Raw genomic sequence first — 21,951 nt, forward strand, 5'->3', positions numbered from 1 at the left:
TAGATGCATGCACGGGTCAGTGCGATCCATGCTACAAGTATCTTTGTAAAAAAAAATCAATAAGACACAGATGCATGGACGGATCAGTGAGATCCGTCCGTGCATGTGTTAAAAACATGAATACAAAGTGAAAAAAAAGGCATCCACCCAAAAATAATAAAAGTAGGGGTCCCCTGTATTATCTGTAACTAACACCAGAACCTTTCTAGCAGGGGAGTAATGCCACAGCCAGGGGAACCTTTTCACCGGGTCCCCCGGTCAAAGCATTATCCCTGACCACTAGTCAGCCCTGGCTGGGGATCCCAAATAAAGGGGTCCCCCTCTCCAGGGCACCTAAGGCCTAGGCTATCCCCGGCACCCCTGAAGTGGTGGGTGCCGGGTTAATTGTGTAGAGTGGTGTAAAAATTAGATGAGATATTGTCTTTTGCAGTAGAACTAAAGGTCCCAGCAAGCCTCCCCTGCATGCTGGTACTTGGGGAACCACATGTACCATCATGAGGGGTATTACGGGTCCGCTGGTACCTGTAATCCACTGAAAAATAAAAATAAACACAGGACACACACATTGTGAAAGTACAAGTTTGTTAAAATATACATGCACAGTTACAATCACACATACTCACCTAGTATCCCTGAAGCCACTCACGTCAATTCAGGAGCACAACAGCGGCTTCACAACACCCAAATACAGTTTTTGTTTTTTTGGGAAGGAGTGACCATACCTCCTTAAATTAGGTCACACCCCTTGCTACCACCCTGCATCTATGGCATCACGGTGACATCACAGAGCTACGAGGACACATAGGGGGTCATTCAGCCCCGTTCGCGAGCGGCAGTACGCTTGCAAGCGGGTCGATGTTCCCCACTGCACATGCGCACGACGGAGGGAGCTCCGTCGTGCGCATGTGCGAGACCCGGGGAGCGACGGGCTTTCCATCGCTCCGGGTCTCGCACCAAAGGGGGCGTGCTGTCGATGTTGATTGACAGCACGCCCCCTTTGGTGGGCGTGCCTGCCAGACGGAGGCGTTCCCATGGGAACGCCTACCATCTCAAGCCGGCCCCACTGACATCACTAGTGATGTCAGTGGGAGTGATTTTGGCTCTGATAGAGCCAAAATCACTCCAGGGCTTGTGGCAGGGAGACCCTACCGCAGGGTCTCCGTCACAAGTCCGATGGTCTCGATTACCATCTTTTTGCCCACTCGCATATGCTGTGGGTGGTCACCCACAGCTATACGAGCGGCCAGGAGGCCGCTTGATTTTCATGGAGGAGGGCCCTGATTCAGAGCGAGCGCTCTGGTCAGAGCATTCAGCTCTGAATCAGGCCCATAGTCAGTAGTTCTTAGCCTACTGAAAGGCAGCATTATCGGTCATTCTACCTGCATAACTACTGTGCAGTTTCCCTGTAGAGTAAACTAATATGACATCACAGTGGGTGATGTCATTACTGCCATATAACCTCCCATCCCAGACATAGGCCTCTGATTTGCAATGAGGTGGACACAGCATAAGATGCTTTGGATCCTCTGCTGTGAGTATTCCAACAGCATTTAGCACTCCATGCATGTAACATTATTTTATAAATATAATCAGAGAGATACAGACATATTTCTCACGTTCTTTACATAGATGTGGGACAAAAATTATTCAATTCAGCACACAATTTTGCCCCGATTGCCCAGACAGAGGCAAGCTGTGTGTGGGGGACTAACACAAAAAGGGGTTTTTGTCACACTATGTTCGGGTATGCCGAATGTTTTGAAAGCTATGACGCTTTGAAAACATTGTCATCAGGAATTAAAATGACCTCCCGTATTTTAAACAATTAAACAGAAAATGTATGTATATATATATATATATATATATATATATACACACACACACACACACACACAGAGAAAAAGGCTGAAACACGTTGCCTTTGTACTTACAGTCCTTGCATTTCTCCCTTGGCATACACTGCCAGTTTGAAGAAAATTTGTATATTTAATAATATTTAAAGGTTTTGTGATACATGTGGGTCAAAATATCATTGAGTTATGATGTAACAAGCTACATAGAAGCTACTTTAGTCATTAGGGTTCATATACTATGATTTTTTTGTATTATTATTTTTGGATCTGTAAAGCATTACAATACTCCAAAGCACTGGACAGAGGGGGAAATACATGATAAATAAAACAGGGAAATAAATGGTAGACAAAAAACTAAAATGGGTAGATCCCAATCTAAAGGAGAAAATATAATTTGAAATGAGAAAAGTGAGACTGATTTAGAAAAGGTTATGGTATAAAAAAATAGTAAAAAGGTTGACAATGTCTCGATAAGACACCTGGGGGTAAATTTACTAAGATGGGAGTTCTATTAAGAAGTAATGTTGCCCATAGCAACCAATCAGATTTTAGGTATTATCTTCTAGAAGGTGCTAGATAAATGAGAAATAGAACCTGATTGGTTGCTATGGGCAACATCACTTCTTAAATAGATCTCCCATCTTAGTAAAATTTACCCCCTGATGTTAGACAGACAATAGGTCAACACAGCTAAATTTCATGGAAGTAGGTCAATAGGTATAAATGGTCAACAGTGATGCGAAAACTGTTGACACACAAATGATCGACACATTTTTGTTTCCTAACCCTGTTCTTCACCCTAACTCTCCCCTTGGTGTCTAACTCTAATTCCTGGTGCCTAACCCTAACCATTGGGGTAGGTGCCTGACCCTAACCGTACCTTCTAGTGCCTAACTCTAACCCTCCGGGTAAGTGTCTAACCCTAGAAAAAAAAAAAGTGTTGCCCATTTGTGTATCGACCATTTTTACATCAACCTTTTGACCCTGTGGACCTTCTTCCATGTTGACCTTTATTTTGTCAACATGTTGGCCAACAACCTTTTGTCCTTGACGACCTATTGCCTGTCTAACATATGGTGTCTATCTAGACATAGTCAACCTTTTTACTGTCTATCTATAGTCCGGATACCCTCAGAAAGTGGACTGGGAAATTTCTGAAGATGGGATTACTGGTGGAAATAGGGAGGTGTGAGAATGTACAAGTGTGTCTAGTATAGGTAGAAGAATAAATGTGAGGGTGTACCATTGGGAGTAGGATAGGTGTGAGTGTACACCAGTGTGAGCAGTATAGGTGGGAAGTTAGGTGTGAGGGTGTACCAGTGTGAGTAGGGTAGATGTGAGGGTGTACCAGTGTGAGCAGTATCGGTCGGAATAAGGTAGGTGTGAGGATGTACCAGTTTTAGTATAGGTGGGAGTAGGGTAGGTGTGCAGCTGTACCAGAGTAGTATACTGTAGGGTAGGTGTGAGGGTGTACCAGTGTGAGTAGTATAAGTAGTTGCAGGACAGGTGTGAGAGAAACTGTGTGAGTAGTATAGTTCAGAGTAGGAAAGGTGTCAGGATGTAATAGCGTGAGTAGTATAGCTGGGAGTAGGGAAGGTGTGAAGATGTACCAATGTGAGTAGTATAGGTGGGAGTAGGGTAGATGAGGAATAACCAGTGCGAATAGTGTAGGGTAGGTGTGAGTAGTATAAGTAGGCGCAGGATAGGTGTGAGTGTAACTGTGTTAGTATAGGTAGGCGTAGGGTAGGTGTGAGAGTGTACCAGTGTAAGTAGTATAGGTGTAACAGTCTAAGGGCCATATTGAATTAGTTTTGCATCTGCAAAAAAGTTTCGCCTGCTCGACTTTTCCCCTACATCGCGTTTTGGACACGAAAACTTATCGCGCACGTCCCCGTTTTACGCCGTAGTCAATTTCAAAACAAGAAAAAATGGCAAGCGTCTAATGCAGAACAAGCGGAAAGTTCTGTCAGACTTGGGGAAATCAGCTTTATCGCCCCAAAAAGATGCACTAACATTGGGGATCAATGTAGAAGTGTTCCAAAACTAATTGGGGTACTGAATTTGTTTAAAATCCTTCTTATCAGCATCCTTGCAAAAGCGGTGAAGAATGGCATTAAACAGTATTTTTTGGTGAAGTAGTCTCATCAAATTTTGGGTACTTGAAAATGGGTACTAGCATATTTATGTCTCTAAAGTGAAGTTTATCCGTCATACAAGCACCTGCAATCCCAAAAACACTTGGCCCCTTCTTAGAGCACCCCCAGAAGCTTATTTCGCTGTTTTTTTAAGTTGTCCCCCCACTTTTATTTTCGCCCCAAATTTCAAAGGCATTTTTTGGGGTGATCTGGAATTTTTTTAATTCTTTTTTTTGGTGAATTGTCCATTGGGGGGTGTACCAAGGGTTTTGAGTGGTTTCCCAACATCTGCAACCCAAAATATAGATTTTACACTTTTTTTCACCTGCTATTCTGTGGAGAAAAAGTATTTCCGCATAGGCGAAAAACAGAATGGAATTGAATATGGAGGGAAAAAAAGGCAAAATTATCGCAAAAAAAACCCCGAAAACAGCTTTTCGCTCCTAATTGAGTACAGCCCTAAGTAGTACAGGTTGAAATACGGAATATTCCTAAATACAGAATTTTTTTGGCATGACTAAGATAATGAAATCTTTGATTGTTGATGGTTCAATATACACAAACTTTGTCTACAGCACAAATTATTAAAAATAATGTATAAAATGACCTACAGGCTGTGTGCATATGAAACATAAATTAATTTAATTTCTGTGCACAAACTTTGCTTGAGCCACAAAATTATTGAAAATATAGTATAAAATTACCTGCAGGCTGTATGTATAAGGTGTATATAACACATAACTGCATCCTGTGTGTATATTTGGATCCCATTCCCAAGATATTTCATTATTAAATGCAAATATTCCAAAAAACGGAATATTCCATTATCCAAAATACCCCTGGTCCCAAGCATTTTGGATAGGGCAGACTCAACATGTATAGGTGAGAGTAGGGTAGATGTGTGTACCAGTGTGAGTAGTATAGGTGGGAGTAGGGTAGGTATGAGGATGTACCAGTGATAGTACAGGTAGGCATAGGGTAGGTAAGAGGATGTACCTGTCAGCAGTGAGTGGCTTTTCGCTGCATCTGTGATGCAACTAAGATGCATAATTTAAAGAAAAATACGGTACACTACTCATCTCGGAGCATCTCAGTCGTGGCCTACGTGAGGACATTTTTGTACAAGTTCCTCTGGCAAAAAGACATACACTTTAAGCCACATTCATCAACATGGACCATCGGCAAAGCCTAGAACTATAAAAAGCCAATGTTGGTACAATTCTGTAAGATTATTTCTATTTTATGCCAGTTATTCTGCATTCTCCAACACTGATGAGGAATATGAAAAGCTGCTAGATATTCTACATACTGTACATTCTATATAATTGACAGATTATTCCACAACTATGCAAATAAACCTAAAGTCGTGTATCCACTACGCGATGTTACTGAGCGATTGCACGATTACATCTTAATCATGCACTATTATGTCAGAAACGACAAGCGATGCAAGCTCCCGCTGGTCGCTTCCGACATCAATTATCTACTGAACATACTGGTCAGTCTGCCGATAACGACAGATTGCCCATGTTCAGAGATAATTGAAGTGCCTACACTGAACGATCAATCGTTCAATGTAGGCACTGCAGAGGAACAGCAACGTCGTTATGATTACAATGTTGTAATCGTACTGCTGTGCCGCCGTTGCCTATGCGGCTGAAGCAGGGCCAGCCCATTATGCCAGGTACGCAGCCGCGTTCGGTGCCTAGCTGTAAGGGCACCATCCCCGCGGCTTTACCCCCCACAGGAGCCGGCATTACAATAAGTCACAATGACTTATTATTCGCATGCCGCTGCGCTGCCTGCCGCCAGTGATGCAGCCACGGCCTCAACCAACACACTGTACAGACACAGATGGAGGGGGAGGAGGGACCGTTCTTTGCTGCTCCCCTCTCAGCTCTTCCCCCCCAGAGTGACATAGCCATCTTACTGGAGTCCATGCCTGCTGGGAGGGGGAGGAGGGGCTGTGCCTCCCCTTTCCACCTTATGTTCCCCTGCTTCCTCTCTGATGGCTGTGCTTGGCCGCCGGGAATCTGACGTCACAATCTCATGACCGTCCCCGGCGTTACATCCAACGAGGAGTCACGTAACTGATGACGTCAGGGTCCGCTTGAAGCCTGCAACAACCTGAAGGGGCATCTAGATGCTGCTGAGGAGGCTGCCATTCACGTGCTGCACTGCAGTTGGGCCCAGGTAAGATAATTGAAATACTGTATAATAGTCATCCACTGCTCTCACCCTCTCCAACACCCTCTTCCTGTCGTCACCCAGTGCTGTCACCCTTTCCATCATCACCCATCTCTCCGTCACCCTCTCCGTTATCACCCATCTGTCACCCTCTCCCTGTCATCACCCATCTCTCCGTGACCCACTGCTGTCACCCTCGCCAAGGGGCGCCAAAATCTGTATTTGCTTACTAAAAAATTTGGCCTTGGGCCGGCCCTGGGCTTAAGAATGGGCACTCAGACCGGGGTTACTATATAAATCAAGTTACAAAACACAACTGTAAGCAAATGTTAATTATATAAATTGAAATATTGGGCAGAATTCAATTGTTTCTACCCCCCTTTGCGCCCGACGGAGCTATTCAATTGTTGCTCCTGTCGGGCGCGATCAGCTGTCAGCGCTCCATTTCAGCTCGCAGCCCAAGAAGGGTCAGAGCCGAAATGTGCGAAAAGTGACCTGTTTGGTCGCCCAAACATCACTTTTCGCAGTCGCGCCCAGCACATTGGTCGGGGGTAGCTGCTTTACACGGCTAAACCCGACCACTATGAGCGCGGCCCGCGTTTTCCTGTCACTTTAGACGGGAGATCCGAAACCGCATAAATTGAATTCCGCCCATTATGTCACACACACTGACCAGCGACAACTGTACTTTCCTCCCAAACGTACATGGCGACAAGTCACAAGTCCCAGTAATACACAGATGTAACGGGCGTATTATAGGTGTACACCTTATTATTTCCTCTCTCTTTCCGAGCGGTGTGATGCCATTACGCCGGGATTTGTAAAACGTTGTATAGCCGGAGATGGCCAGAGCGACAGCGGGTACTAAGCAAACTGGCAGTGGAAAGCAGTGAAGGGCGGCAGCGGCTACCGAGCACACTGGCAGCAGCTGTAAGAAGTAGCGGGAAACAGTGAGGGGCGACGGAGTCTATTGCACGCAGCTCATCCCAGGGTTAGGGTACTGCAAGCTGCAAAGCTCCCTGCTCCCACCCAGCTATGTCTGACCGCTTTTCCCTGTCTGACTGCGATGTCATCGGCTTCGACCTGGACCACACTCTGTGCAGGTACCGGCTACAGGAATCCAGCAAGGTGAGTGTGCTGGGGCGGCGGCTGGCTTGGTGGTTAAGGGCTCACCATTTCCCCCCGGCCCCCAAGCACAGCACATGACGAGGCCTTAACATCCCCGGGACACACAGACTGCTACCGAGAGACAGCAGCTTCTCGCCCTGCTGCCACGCGCTCTTCCGGGGAGAAAGAGGTTAAAATACCTAGCGGTTTCGCGCACATAGACCCTGATGGCTATGAGGCTTGAGGCCCCCTCGCCGGAGTCCACATAGACCCTGATGGCTATGAGGCTTGAGGCCCCCTCGCCGGAGCCCGTATGCGCATGCGCAGTCTTGCTGACTGACTGCATAGTGACGCCTGTGTGTGTGCCAGGTGTGCATACGTTATATACATAAAGGAAACCGCTCAGGTCATTCTCATGTACACTAGTCATGTATTCCGTGTTGCTGTTTTAAAACTATGCTGATGACTTATTTTTACAAGTCTTATAAGATTCTCCAACAGCCATTGTTCTTATGCAGTGTAATGACTCGTAGGCATAGCTCATGATCTATTCTATACTATACCTGGCAATATTATGAAACAAACAATCTGTCTCTACTCTGAAAATGAATGCGGTCATAAATCCCAATCGCGGGGATTCCGTTGCTCTGAATGCCGGTGCCGGAATCTCGACACCTGTCAGAATCCCGGTGATGGAATCCCGAAGGTAAGTAGCGGGGTTGGGGGGAGAGTTAGGGGTTAAGGTGCGTACACAACGATTTTTTGAACGATTAATTTTATCGTTCAACCGTTGAAAAAAATCGTTCACTTTCTGAGTTAAAACGATGAACGATTATCGTTCATGCGCATTCACGTTTGTAGTTCAGTCAGACTGACCAACACAACAATTTTCAGTAAGGGAATATGCAAAAATCTTTTGTAGTTCCAAAAAATTGTTCATTACATTTAGTAAATGAACGATTTTAGTAAAGGATTTTCGTTCATTTTTCCCTAGAAAAATGAAGGAAAATCGTTTACTAAAATCGTTCATTTACTAAATGTAATGAACAATTTTTTGGAACTACAAAAGATTTTTGCATATTCCCTTAATGAAAATCGTTGAGTTGGTCAGTCTGACTGAACTACAAACGTGAACGCGCATGAACGATAATTGTTCATCGTTTTAACTCAGTGAACGATTTTTTTCAACGATTGAACGATAAACGATATCGTTATCGATAATCGTTCAAAAAATCTTTGTGTGTGTATGCACCTTTAGAGTTAGACACTATTCGGGGAGGTTATGTTTATACACTGGGGAGGGAGGGTTAGGGTAGGGAGAGGGGGAGGTCGATCGGTATCCTAACCCTGTCGGGATGCCGGCGTCGGGATGTTGTCCGCTGGGATCTCGAGCGCTGGCAACACGAACCCAACCCTCTGAAAATAGTAAATACCTTAAGCACAGATAGAGGCAAAGTGAAACGTTAATGCTCAGCTAAGAAAGTACACAACTGAAATGCTGCTTTCTCATGTAATGCATACTTTTGCGGAAATACATCGTATTTACTAGTAAGCACATGTAACTGGGTATATATATATATATATATATATATATATATATATATATATAAAATTGAGAAGGCACTTGCCAGACTTTAAGATAAAACATTTTGGGGCCCATCTATCAACAATCGCATTTGCAATGCGATCTGGGCACGTTACTAGCGCACATGATCGCATTGCAGGATGCGATCTTAGCGCCGGCATGTATCAAATACAGAACTCCGTAAGGAGCTCGTCCCTGCAAGGTGCTTGGAGTGAAGAGATCCCTGTCTCTCCAGCAGCCTTAGTATCCCCCTGTCTCTCTAGCAACCTCAGATCCTCCCAGCCTGTGTGTCTCCAACAGCCTCACCTCTCCCCTCCTTTATATCTCCATAGCCTCAACTCTCCCAAGTGTCTCGCAAACATTCTCAGCCCTTCCCCACTGCGTGACTCTCCATGGCCTTAACCCCACCACCCTGTGTCCATGGCCTCAGTTCCCCTCTATGTCTCTCCATGGCGTCTCTCAGGTTACCCCAGCCCCCCTTTGTGTCATTATGGCCCCTGTTCCACCCCTGTGTCACTCCATGGCCTTCCTTAGCTCTTGCTTCCCCCATGTCTTAACATGACCTCAGTACACTCCCCACTGTGTCTCTCCATGGCCTCAGCTACCCCCCCTGTGTTCATCCATGCTCTCCTTCAGCCCCCCCCCCACCTCCCCTGTGTCTCTACATGATCTCAGCTCTCCCTCCACTATGTTTATCCATGGCTTCAGTTTTCCCCATGCCTCTCTACCAGCCACACTTACCTCGCACTAGTCCCTGGTTTTTCTGCTTGCTCTACTGAGGTCCTCATCACCAGCAGTGTAGGCACGGAGCATCTAGGGAAACACTGGACTGATACGGAGAGGAGGGGCTGAGTGGCCCAGTACACGTGCCCCTTTGTATCCCTCTGTTGCGGGGCATGGTGGCAGGAGGTGGACTCTGGGCCGCCTAGGACCACTGGGCCCTAGGCACCAGCCTGTACCGCCTTGCCGGTAATCTGGCTCTGTACGTATTGGATGATTTGGGAAGTTGGATAGATGGACAACTTTCCCTGACAAGTGTGAACGACATCTGTTTATACACTGAATTTCAGAAATAAGATTGGGTCTTGTCCCTATACTTAGAATGGAATGTAGTTTGCACCTACTATCTAAAGAAAATGTTTAGACGCACTTTAACCAACTTAATACAAAAAGCTTAAACTTGCAAAACCTAGAGTATTATCAACAATTGCAGGTTGTGTGCTACTGGAGGGACAAGATGTATTATGAATTTTGACCGTGCCCTTTATTGTGAAACTTGTTTGCTCCATTTTATGTGAAGAGTTACATGCACAGGTCTCAGTAAAGTTTAGCCCACAATCTTCTTTGTTTGAATCATTAGTACCAGGGACGTGCAGTCAGAGTAGGCAGGGGAGGCAGAGTCTCCCCTGTCATACTCCTGAGATTTAATGTAAACATTATTAGAATAATACAAAGAATACATTTATAGCTTATAAACATCTTCTTTGGTTATTGTAATAATTTTTATAGTTAACACTGAGCTTTGTTGAGCTTCCTTGGACTGCAGGGAGATGAGAGATGAGGCAACAACAGCTCAGCCTTGCTTCTGTATAGTCAGACACTGCTTGCAGAGCTGGGGGCTGCGCAGAAAGAGAGCTAATAGAGGCATGCCTCTGTGTATGCGGGGTGTGCCCTGAGCACTGATGGACATCTAGGATGTGTCATGTGACCAGGAAGTGCACTGCAGTGTTAAGAGATCAGAGCTCAGTCAGCAGCAGCAAGAGTTAATCAATGGACACTGAAGCTTAATGTAGTGAGGGAAGAGTTACAGTGAGTAGGTGGTGAGACAGGCTCCCAGTACTCAGACCCATCTCCATGTGTGCCTCCCCAGCCATTGACCTCACTGCACATCACTGATTAGTACTAGTGCTGTGAAAGTGAACCTCTGTGGGCCAGACTTTGAGTAGAATGCAAAGCGGCTGCAAGTATGGACGGGTGAGACAGACAGATTTATTACCTTATTCTAATGCAAGTATCGGTATGGTTTCATGCCTCTAGTCGTACCCCCCAGTGTTTTCCATCCACACCTGCAACCTTTATCATTAGTATGGGCACTTACACCAGCCCCATTCAAGGTGCAAGAGATTCATCGGACACAGGTGTCCCCTCTTTGTATGCACGCCTCAAACTACCATGGAAGTCTGGCTACACACCCATGACACTCCCACGAGATGGATATTTCTCATGCATTTGCAAGACTGCTACCTGCATTTGCAAGACTGCCCATTTCAGAGACAAATGATTTGGCCACGAACGGAGCAAGCTGGTTGCTCTTGTAGTCTCCCTCAAGGTGTGTATGTATCGTGTGGCGCAAGCACAGTCTGCATTTGCTTTTTGTGGTGTATGTGCAGGCTACTGATAATTACGAGTGTAAGTGTTTGCAGCCGAAGTTGTGTCCGACTCAGAATCAGGCTCTATGTGATAATCATTTTAAATAACTTTACTACAACATAATAGTTACATAAAATCAAACACAAATAACACAATCAACTATAAAAGCACCATAGTCATACACTCCCAGGGATATATTTACTAAAGGTTGATTTTGGGTTTTTGGTGTATTTATTGGTGATTTTCAGTCTATTTTGCAAAACAGGGATTTACTAAAGGCAAAATCGACTATAAAACCGAATCACAACCAGAATCAACCATCGACCAAGCATCGATACTTTACCAGCCAATCAGCGGCCGCTGACTGGCTGATAGTGCCCGCTGCCTTGGAAATGGCTTATCCATTATTGTGAATGAGGCTGACCATGAATGACCTTATGTCATTTCAGGTGGCAGCGAGCACTCCCAGCTGCATGTCCGTGGGGGGGGGTCTCGTACGTTTTTTTATTACACCAAGACCTAGGACTTCTACTTAGAGAAGTGGACCAACTTCCTTTAGGGAGTGTAGTGTGAGTGAGTGAGTGAATGAATGTGTAATAAAGAATTACAATATTCAGTGTGTGTGTGTACTGTGGTTTATTTAATATTTCTCTTTCATCCACTAGAGGACACTGGAGGTGCTTACGCTGGGGTATAGAGGCGTGGTTAACTGGAGCTGGCACTAATTAATTCAGAAGTGTGAAGCTCCTCCCCCTCTATTCCCCACCAGCCCTCAGTTTAGAAAATGTGCCTTAGGAGCTGGTCACTACATGCCGTGCTCCAGCAATACATTTGATGTTACTTTATTATTTTATAGCATCTTGTACACAATTAGGTACCCTTCGCCACCAATACCAAAGGTGGGGTCCGGGTACCTGGCGCCTTGACTTTTCTGAAGTTCAGGAAGGAGTGCACAGTGCTTATTCTAAAAGCAACTGACAGCTCCTTATCGCCACAGCACATCTCCACAGCAAGAAGAGGAGAGTGCTGACCTGCCGAGACAGACTTCCAGGGGAGCGCAGTGAGTGTGTGGCTGCACATCCTCCAGCTCCCCCCCCCAACAGCCAGCGCTTGTAGTGTGAGATAGGTTCTGTGTTTTTTACAGAGCACCTGGGTTATGAGCGCACAGCGCTGCTCCCTGCCATAGCTCTCATACACTCAGCCCCCGCTGCATGGCGGCGCATTGTGGGGCTGACACAGGGTAAATGCAGAAGCCATTTTGGACCTTCTCATATAAAAGGGGATGGAGCCTATATCCGCGCAGGCTCTCTCTCTCAATACTAGAAAACAGCGTGTCTGCCGTTTTCAAAGTTTAATGTAACCTCCGCTGCCCAGCGCTTGAAGTATAGGCTGTGTACATACATAGCACACAGCGCTGCTCCCTGCCCTCAACTCTGCCCCCGCTGGACACGCATTTTGCAGAGGCAGCAAAGCGGGGCTGTCAGGAGAAAGTAATGGCTACATAGAAGCCAATTTGGGAGCTCTTAGCATGTAAAAGGGGGCGGAGCCTAAACAGATGCACTCTAAACGGCATAGAGCTGTTACAAACAGCGTGTGTTTGCCGTCTTTATTACTGTATGCCTGCATCTCTCCCTGTTAGGTAGTGTTACAGATGATAAAAGCGATGGCTGGGTTCTCCTTGAAAAAAGTGATATACACTAGAAGGTGTATAGTGAGCAGGGGAGCTAATCTGTGGGCTGGGGAGTGGTGTTTCTCCTCTGTTTCCCACCTTTGGCCTTCTGTTTTTTCTAAACTGTATGCTGTCTCTATAGTCTGAATACAGTCTGTGTGTCTTAGTGCTCGCTTCGGCAGCACATATACTAAAATTGGAAAGATTACCATGGCCCCTGCAAAAGGATGACACGCACATACGTGAAGCATTCCATGTTTAATGACAAGCATTAGGCTTCTCAAAAGATAAGCCACAGGCTTCTGGCTCCACGTTATGTCATGCTTGTTTAAAAATAGTCCCTTCCGTGGCTATTTCTGCTTCACCCACTCCTCCATGGGCCGCTGACGTGTTAGCAGTAATGAGTAGGTCTCAACCTCCCTGGGAGCGAAAGGGAAGCTCAATGCTGAGGTTACACACTGAGTGCGCCACATGCGTGTGAGGTCTCTTCCTCCGTGCCTCTGGGAAGGTCTGAGACAAGAGCCCCTCGCCGCCCTCACAGGGTGTCACCTGTCAAAACCAGAGGTTCTAGGTTCCCTTTACTACTGTACCCTCCATTTTCATGAGGATCTGCGACTCAGAATTCAAAATCTTTTCCTGCTACTCAGGAATTTAGAATTTTTCTTTGAGAACCAACCAAAAAGGTTGGCTGTTTTTCCCTCCTTGCAACAGCTTCTCGTATAGTTATCAGCGACCTGGAAACAACCGGATTAGAGGTTCCAGATTCTACGTCGTTCCCCCCCGTTATCCTTTGCCATTATCTATGATGGAACAGTGGGTAACATATTCACTATGAAAACAACGCTTCCAATGCCGGGTGCTATGTTACTTAAGAAACACCTCTACGGGGGTGAAGCCTTTAATTCTGGTGGTCCGGCAGGTCCTAAATCTACCATGGGGACCCCCTTATTATCGTAGTTGGAACAACACTGCAATCTATTTATACTACAGGGGAGGTTCAACTTAGACTTATATTTGTTATCGCCTGGATTAACAAAGCGGTAGTTGGCTGGGTGGATCAGTTGACTAGTGTTCACTCTAGCTCCGGCGCGAGCCAGAGCTAGAGAGGGCACGTTCGTGGTCATTGAAAAGGACGTGTCCCCTTTTCGTCACTCTTGGGGACGTGCCCGGCACCTACGGACACGCCGAGCAGCCCCCCGGCGTCTATTCTCCGGCGGTGACCAGGTCACCGCACATTTCTTCACCCGTGGGACACTGTGACCCGCGGGTGAAGACAGTTCCCACAGGCTGTTAGGGCAGGGCGCTTTTTGCCCTCCTTCTGGAGGGCAGCGCGCTTTTTGCCTTCCAGAAAGAGGGCAGGGCGCCGCACCCCACTAAAACAGGATAGCGGGAACGCTAGTTGACTACGAGCTTGGACTCTGGTACTTCCAGAGCAGAGTTGCATCTACTAGCTGGACACATCCGTGAGTCAGCGCTTCCATGCAGTCAGATCAGTACTCGCATATCCGCTTCTGCCATTTCTGCCTGCAGAGCTCTCTGGTTGCGCTCTTGGCAAATGGACACAGAATCCAGAAGGGCTGTAGAAGATTTACAGTTCACTGGTGATATGCTTTGGGGCCCTGAATTGGAAAAATGGATATCCCAGACCAGGGGGGGCAAGTCTTCTTTCCTCCCTTCAACTGCTCTGGCTTCCAGGAGGCCTTACTATGGTCCCTCGTTTCAGTCCTTTCATGTGCCACAGCCCTTTCATGGTAAAGCACGAGGTGCTCCCAAGTAGGCAAGGGGCGGCATAGGTAGAGGTCGTCCACAAAAGGTTGCACAACAGGTACAGAACTCGCTTAATGTCTTTTCAACAGGCTTGGTCGGCAGGAGGCTATCCAGTCTCTGCAACAATCGGCTGTGCTTGTTCCGGTTCCAGTGCATCAACATGGTATGGGGTCTTACTCAGACCTTTGTGTGATGCCCAAGCCGGATGGTTCAGTCAGAACCATCTTAAACCTGAAGTCTTTTAACCAGTATCTGAAGATGTATCATTTCAAAATGGAGTCACTTCAGTCTGTCTTGCGAGTTGGAACCAGCGGAGTTCCAAATTTCCCTGGATATAGAGGATGCCTATCTCCATGTTCCCATTTGGACAACTGCATCAGGCCTTCCTGCGTTTTGTAATTTTGCAAAATCACTATCAGTTTTGGATGTTGCCATTAGGGTTATCCTCGGTTCCCCGCATTTACACCTAAAAGATGTCTGTCATGATGCATGTCTTCGGACATCAGGAATGAACATTATTCCTTCCTTGGACCTATTATTCAAGGCTTCATCGGAATCTCTTTTCTTGGATACCAGACTCTTATCCAACACAGTTGGATAATCAATTTCTAGAAATCCAACCTCAGTCCATCCCAGAGACTCCAGTTTCTGGGGAGGATCCTGGATACGGCATTACAGAGGATTTTCCTTCTGCAAGACTAAGCCGGGATAATCCGGTTGCTAGTCCTCAGACCAAAGAGGGTGTCCATGCTTCTTTGTTTACATCTATTGGGGAAGATGGTAGCAGCTTTCGAGGCACTACACTTCTCAGGCACTACAATTCGGACAATTCTACTCCCGAGTGTTCCAGCTAGACCTGCTGTCGCAGGGGTCAGGGTCTCACCTGCATCTACATCAACTGATCCGTTTGGCCCCGGGTACTGGGTGACTCTACTCTGGTGGACACAATCCAACAATCTCTTGGTGGGCCAGAATTTTGGAAACTGACTACGGGCGCCAACCTCTGAGGCTGGGGAGCAGTGGTCCTTGACTATCACTTCAGGTTTGTTGGTCCCCAGTGGAAACAGGGTGGCCCATAAGTGAGTTGGAACTCTGAGTAATTTAATATGCTCTGCTACAAGCAGCAAAGTTGCTAAGGTCTCTTCTGGCTAGAGTTCAGTCAGACAACATGACGGCAGTCGCTTACGTCAACCGCCAGGGTGGAACTCGAGGTCGCATGGCCATGCGAGAAGTAACTCAGATTCTCCGGTGGGCCGTCAGTCAGTCAGTATTGCTGTCGGCATTATCTATCCCAGGAGTGGACAACTGGAAAGCAGATTACCTAAATCGCCAGGACATCCATCCCTGGGGAATGGTAGCTTTACCCAGACGTGTCCCACGCACTCGTGCGTCGAGGGGTCATCCTCAGGCGGACCTTATGGCGTCCAGATTGAATCATCAGTTCCCAGCATACGTGTCAAGTACTCGGGATCCGCAGGCAATGACAGTCGACACTCTAGCAGTTCCGTGGGTTACGACTTGGATTACCGGTTTCCTCCGATTCCACTAATTACTCGTTTACAAAATAGAATAAAACACAAGTCGGCCTCAGTCTTCTCGTGGCTCCGAACTGGCCTCTGAGTAGTTGGTTCTTGGACCTTCAGTCCCTCTTGCAGATGTCCCGTGGCCTCTTCCTCTTCGCCCGGACCTTCTGCAACAGGGTCCTTTCGTCCACTCCAACTTAGCATGGGGTGGCCCTTGAACCGATATCTTAAGTCGCAAAGGCATCCCAGACTCTGTTTTTCCCACCATGTTTCACACCAGGGAACCGATTTCGGCTGCGCATTATCATCGCATCTGGCACTCTTATATGACATGGTGTACCAGTCTGGGCTTTCCTTCTAGGACTTTATTGTTGTCCCGTTTTTTGTTTTTTTATCTCCAGACCGGATTAGTTTCTGGCCTGCGATTGGGATCTTCTAAAGTGCAGGTTTCTGCTCTTTTCATTTTCTTTCGACATAAGTTGCTCGTCATACATGAGATGCAGCTGTTTTTTCAGGGGATGTTGCGGGGGCAGCAACCTTTTGTACCACCTATAGCTCCTTGGGACTTCTTTTGGCTTTGGCGCGCAGAGTTTCGGAATGGGGGGGCTCTGTCCTATAAGTGTGCTTACCTTGTGTTTCATGCTGGTAAGGTGGTACTCAGGACGGTAGCCTTTTCCTGAGGTGAGGTTGGCTTCCCACATAAACCAGCCTTTTGTGGTGCCTTCTTTAGTGTAGGGCTCAGGTGTGTCTTCTACACTTGATGTGGTTCGAGCTCTCCGCAGTCAAGTTATGTCAGTAATGATCGTCGGCCCCACTTGTTCTGTGGGTGCGGGTGCCTCCACTTTACAAGTACCGTGCGACCACTTGGTCAATGTTTCACACTAAAGTTTGATACATTTGCAGCTTCAGCATCAGGTTTTAGCCGCCTTGTTCTGCAGACCGCTCCCGCCTGTGGGGAAAACTTTGGGACGTCCCCAGCGTAAGCACCTTTCAGTGTCCCCTAGTAGATGAAAAAGAAAATGGGATTTTGGTACTTACCGATAAATCCTTTTCTCTGATTCCACAGGGTACACTGGACGCCCACCTCAGCGCTCTTCACCTGCCTGTTAGTTTGTTCCGTATGTTGTATGGTTATGTTGTGTGATATTTCTCCTTTTCACTCCTGTTGTTCTCCATCTACTCTGTCTTCATTTTCTAAACTGAGGGCTGGTGGGGAATAGAGGGGGAGGAGCTTCACACTTAATTAATGCCAGTTCCAGCTAACCACGCCTCTATACCCTAGGGTAAGCACCTCTCTAGTGTCCCCTGTGGAATCAGAGAAAAGGATTTACCGGTAAGTACCAAAATCCCATTTTTTTCACAGTGGGAGTACAGGTGCCACCAGCCTGCTGGCACTTGTAGGTCTACAAGTGACAAAGGGCAGGCTTGCTGGTACCTGTAGTTCGACTGAAAAACAATATTACTTCTTCATTTAACCCATTACTCCTGCATCCACCCCACCAGGGATGTAGGGAAGAGCTATGGTCTGCTGGTTAATGCCCGGGAGGGGGAACCCCATTTTTTTGAGGGGGGTCCCCACTTTCCGGAGATTGCTAGCTCTGGGCTGACCAGTTTGAGGCTGGTTTAATGCTTAGGCAGGTTATTTGATTTTTTTTGAAGTTCTGTTTGCATTCAGTTTTGAACAGAAAGTTCAAATCCTAATGCATTTACACCTGCTAAAACCGATTCAAATAAAAATCTAATTAGAATGTTAGTAAATGATTTTGGCAGTGCATGAGACCGTCGATTTCTGTCCACTTAAATCAACATAAAAATCAACTAAAAAATCGACCGTTAGTAAATATACCCCCCAGAGTCTTTAACTAGACATACTTTGAGTATGATACACACATATCTGTATTCAGTTGCATAACAGCAATACGTACTGTAGCAGGATAAAGGCTCTGTCTATATATGAGCCATTTTAATATGAATGTCAGATTATTTTGCTTATAAATGGGATGGATGTAGTTTCTGAGTGTTAGCATATTTTAACATAGCAGCTGCATCTTTGGACGCAGCTGCTGTGCTAAAATATGCTAATGCTGCAGGAGTTATCTTGTATATATCTTGTAGTAGACAACTTCTGCCGGTGATCTGGTTACTCGGAATGGCCGGTGTTTTCACGCAGTAAAACTGTGTACAAGGACGCAGCCACTGGCTTCAGCACTCCGAGAAAAATACGGCTGACATGCCCCCGTTTCCTGGGACGCTGCCTGACTCCACCCCAATTGGCCTCAGCCTGTCAATGAGGCCGCTGTGTCCGGGCACTGTGAACGAGCTCATAGAATCATGTGCAGTACAGATTCTGTGCATTCACAGATCTTCAAACATCGGGTTTGTATGCAAACCATTGGGTTTGTGTACAACTCTGAATCAGCCCAATAGATCTAGTTAGAGACAAATGTCTTTCAGTGAAATCCAGGACTTATTCCATCATAATGATCCCAGGAGCTATAGAAAACAAAAAGGCTCTCAACTAATGCATTTCTGGCAGTTCTGGTTTTTATAAAATATGTTATTAATATAGGCATGTGTGATGCATTACAAACACTGCATGAAATGAGACTTGGTAAAGCAAAGGACTTGCAGGAGCATGTAAAGATAATGCTAGAAATCATAGCACAACTGTGGTCAATGTGGACGCAGTGCCAAAGTTTGCACAGTTCAGCTATTTGCTACTGCAAATGCGCAAAAAGTCCTGTAAACCTCTACAGTGGATGCATTCCCCTGAGTGTATGCTATCGCATACAGAGGCACTGGCATTAGAACCGGCGATGCAAATCTATGGGTGTTCCTGGGAGGTAGCTTGAAGTAAGTGAAAATAAAAAGGCTTTGTTATGGCAGTTTCATGGGCATGTCAGAGAATGCTAACCACACACAAAACAAACCTTAGCGCTATCACACCAGGGACTCAAATATAAATGCTGCAGTAAATACAGAGGTGATTGCCAACCTCACTAAATGCAATATAAAGAAAGAATACAATATAATATATATATATATATATATACAATACAATATATATAGAGCGCAGTATTCTCCTTTCTTTATATGTCAGAGAATGCAGCCGCATTCCCAAAGGCAGAACTGCAGTCACAGAAGCCATGTTTAGCCAGAGTTCAGAAGGAGACACTGCGCCAACCATAGGTTGGTGTAAGTGTCGATGATGCGCCAATGGTGGACTGCTCATAAACACTGGTGGCGTTTTACTGTCCACGGACATTTACATATTACTGCTGCTGCCACTCCTCAAAAAATTGCAACTGCATCACCACTGAATCAGGCCCAAAGTGTAACCAGGTACTAGCCATACTTCTATGCAGTCTACCTGACATGGTGCACTGATTAAAGCTTTGGTGTCACGTTTAGGATCTAGATCTTCCAAAGGGTGTTTAGAAGTCGGCTCTTAGGTTGAGGAAAAAAAACAGAGATGAGGAGCCTAGATATATGACTTCCTCATCTACCAGTACCGGATGTTGGCTAGACCTGTCCAAAGGTACGGAGTCTAACCTGCTGGGAGCTGTTCACCAGTGACCCCTCCAATTGGGATTTGGGCTTAAGCTGCACCCAGCAAGCAGGTTGCGGCCCTTTGGTCAGGTATACGGCACTAGTAGGAATGGAAGAACACAAACTCAGGGAAACACAGGAAGAGAATATGAGAATGGCTCCAGGAATCCGTACACAGATGCCATACTAAGGACACTTGCTGGTGCTCCAGACGCAGGACTGGTATAGTAGAATGGCACTAGGAGTAAGTATTCGGACATTGTACTGAATACACATGCTGGTGATCCAGACGCAGGAATGGAACAGGAGAATGGCACTAGGAGTCAGTACACGGATGTTTGTACTGATGGGGTGATTCAGACCTGCACGCAAAGCAGTGCACTTTCGCAGCCATCAGTGGCAGGGTATGCAGATTCGTCGATTGCACGGCAAGGCTTAAGGACGCCCTCTATGTCTTAGCGACGGCATAGCAAATGCATGCCAGTCTAAAGATGCCCCCTTTTCCTTCACAGCACATGTCATCTCCAGGAAGTGTATGTAATATAGTAACTTTAAGAGCCATCGGAGCTGCTCATAGCCCTTGAGGTAGACCCTACCCTGCCGCAAGCACTGCGATCACTGCAGGCTGAAATACAACCAGGTGACGTGTACAATGACTCCTCCATGCTAATTATGCACGCCCATGAAACGCCGTTAGAACACAAAAGGAACGTCTGCGTTCACACATCCACACCACCGTTTAAAAAGACCTTGGCTGAGACCTAAATTGTAAAATTAGAATCTGCACAACGCCATTTTATGTTGCCCCTGACGACGCCATCTTGCGTCGTCAGCATGAAACCATTATGTGCGATCTCATATGCTATTATTAGCATCGTGCGACTACATTGCTACCGCATATTGTTTGAAGTCCCAACATACCCCATACGCACATTAAATCATACATATAATATACAAGATGCACCGCGCACAGTTGTGCTGTTTAATAAAGCACTCTACACATAAAACACAACACGCATAGTAGTGACTGTATGATACCCCGTGTACGGCGCTGTTATGATTAGTAGCATCGTGCATCTGCCACTACCCCAGGTTAAAAGTCCTCATTATACTAATACGTACATTTATTACTACATATTATATGAACAACCCCGCAAAGCACGTACCATGGTGTACTCCACAAACACGTAGATGCACAACTCATACTAGCGTCTTTTCTTAATATCCCCACACTGACACATTGCATACTTATACAAAAAGGTTCCTTAGCATTAAGGTTAATATTAAAGGTTTCATATGTTATCAAATATATTGTGAAATGCAGGTATTTTGATATCTAGGGTTTAGTACATGATAAACAGACCGTGTTTGGTGCTATTCTAAACCACTGTTTATTTGCTGATTTCTGGTTCCATTGGCAAGGAGATCGCAACATGCATCTGCGAATTATGGATCATAGAGAGATAGGCATTGTAATGTACTCTGTAATGTAATGTTTATTAACCAGTTTAGACTTGTTCTTCGGCTGGAAAATGGACACAAAGGGCTGTTGGAGGCTGAACTATTACAATACAAACTGACCTATGAACTGCATCGTAACGGAAGAACCAGGAGGAAGAACCAATGGGATTATGCCAACTTGTTCTATTGTATTGCCTATCTCTGCAAGGGTTTAAATGCAAGCACCCTGGATCTGGTAGTGAGTCATCTTTTTCTGTTGACACAGGTTTCATAGTTGATGCAGAGAAATCTGGATCCAGAGCGCATGCGTATTTATTGACTGTACCTTGTATATTGTATAACCTTTGCGCTAATTGTATTTTATGTGAATAATAACTTTTGTGCTTTGGAACCACACTCAAAGTCTGGAAAGCGATTATATCATGTGCGTACGCAACGCTAAATAGTGACTTTATGATATAGAGGTTAAATAGGAATTGATACCCCTGACACCACACTCAAAGTAGCGTCTAGTCTGTGTACTACAAGCGCACGATTCCCAATCGCAGTGAGTGGCTTGCGCATGCGCATATTGCTGCATACGCAGACAAGCGACAATCGCCCATATCGTGCATTTGCGGCTTAGTGTCCGGGTCTGAATCAGGCCCTGAGTACACATGCTGGTGATCCAGACGCAGGAATGGAACAGGGGAATGGCACTAGGACAATAAAAAATAATTGGGGATAAGAAAAGCATAGTAAACAA

At 45.9% G+C, this 21,951-nt stretch overlaps 1 protein-coding gene and 2 pseudogenes across 2 annotated transcripts in view; all 3 read left to right on the forward strand.

The window, feature by feature from the left end:
* Positions 1-6,977: 6,977 nt before the first annotated feature.
* Positions 6,978-21,951, forward strand: part of NT5DC1 (5'-nucleotidase domain containing 1) — a 446,918-nt gene continuing 431,944 nt past the window's right edge. Inside the window, exon 1 of one of the 2 annotated variants that reach the window (XM_088460431.1) lies at positions 6,978-7,303. In XM_088460431.1, the coding sequence (XP_088316557.1) occupies positions 7,211-7,303 (93 nt within the window). In that variant the 5' untranslated portion in view covers positions 6,978-7,210. The remainder of the gene's footprint in view (positions 7,304-21,951) is intronic. The other variant, XM_088460432.1, reaches the window with a different exon arrangement.
* On the forward strand, positions 13,073-13,168 carry LOC148537716 (U6 spliceosomal RNA; annotated as a pseudogene).
* On the forward strand, positions 13,332-13,547 carry LOC148537717 (Nuclear RNase P; annotated as a pseudogene).

This window comes from Taudactylus pleione, unplaced genomic scaffold (genome assembly GCF_031769625.1).
Source record: "Taudactylus pleione unplaced genomic scaffold, aTauple2 ptg000046l, whole genome shotgun sequence".
Lineage (NCBI taxonomy): Eukaryota > Metazoa > Chordata > Amphibia > Anura > Myobatrachidae > Taudactylus > Taudactylus pleione.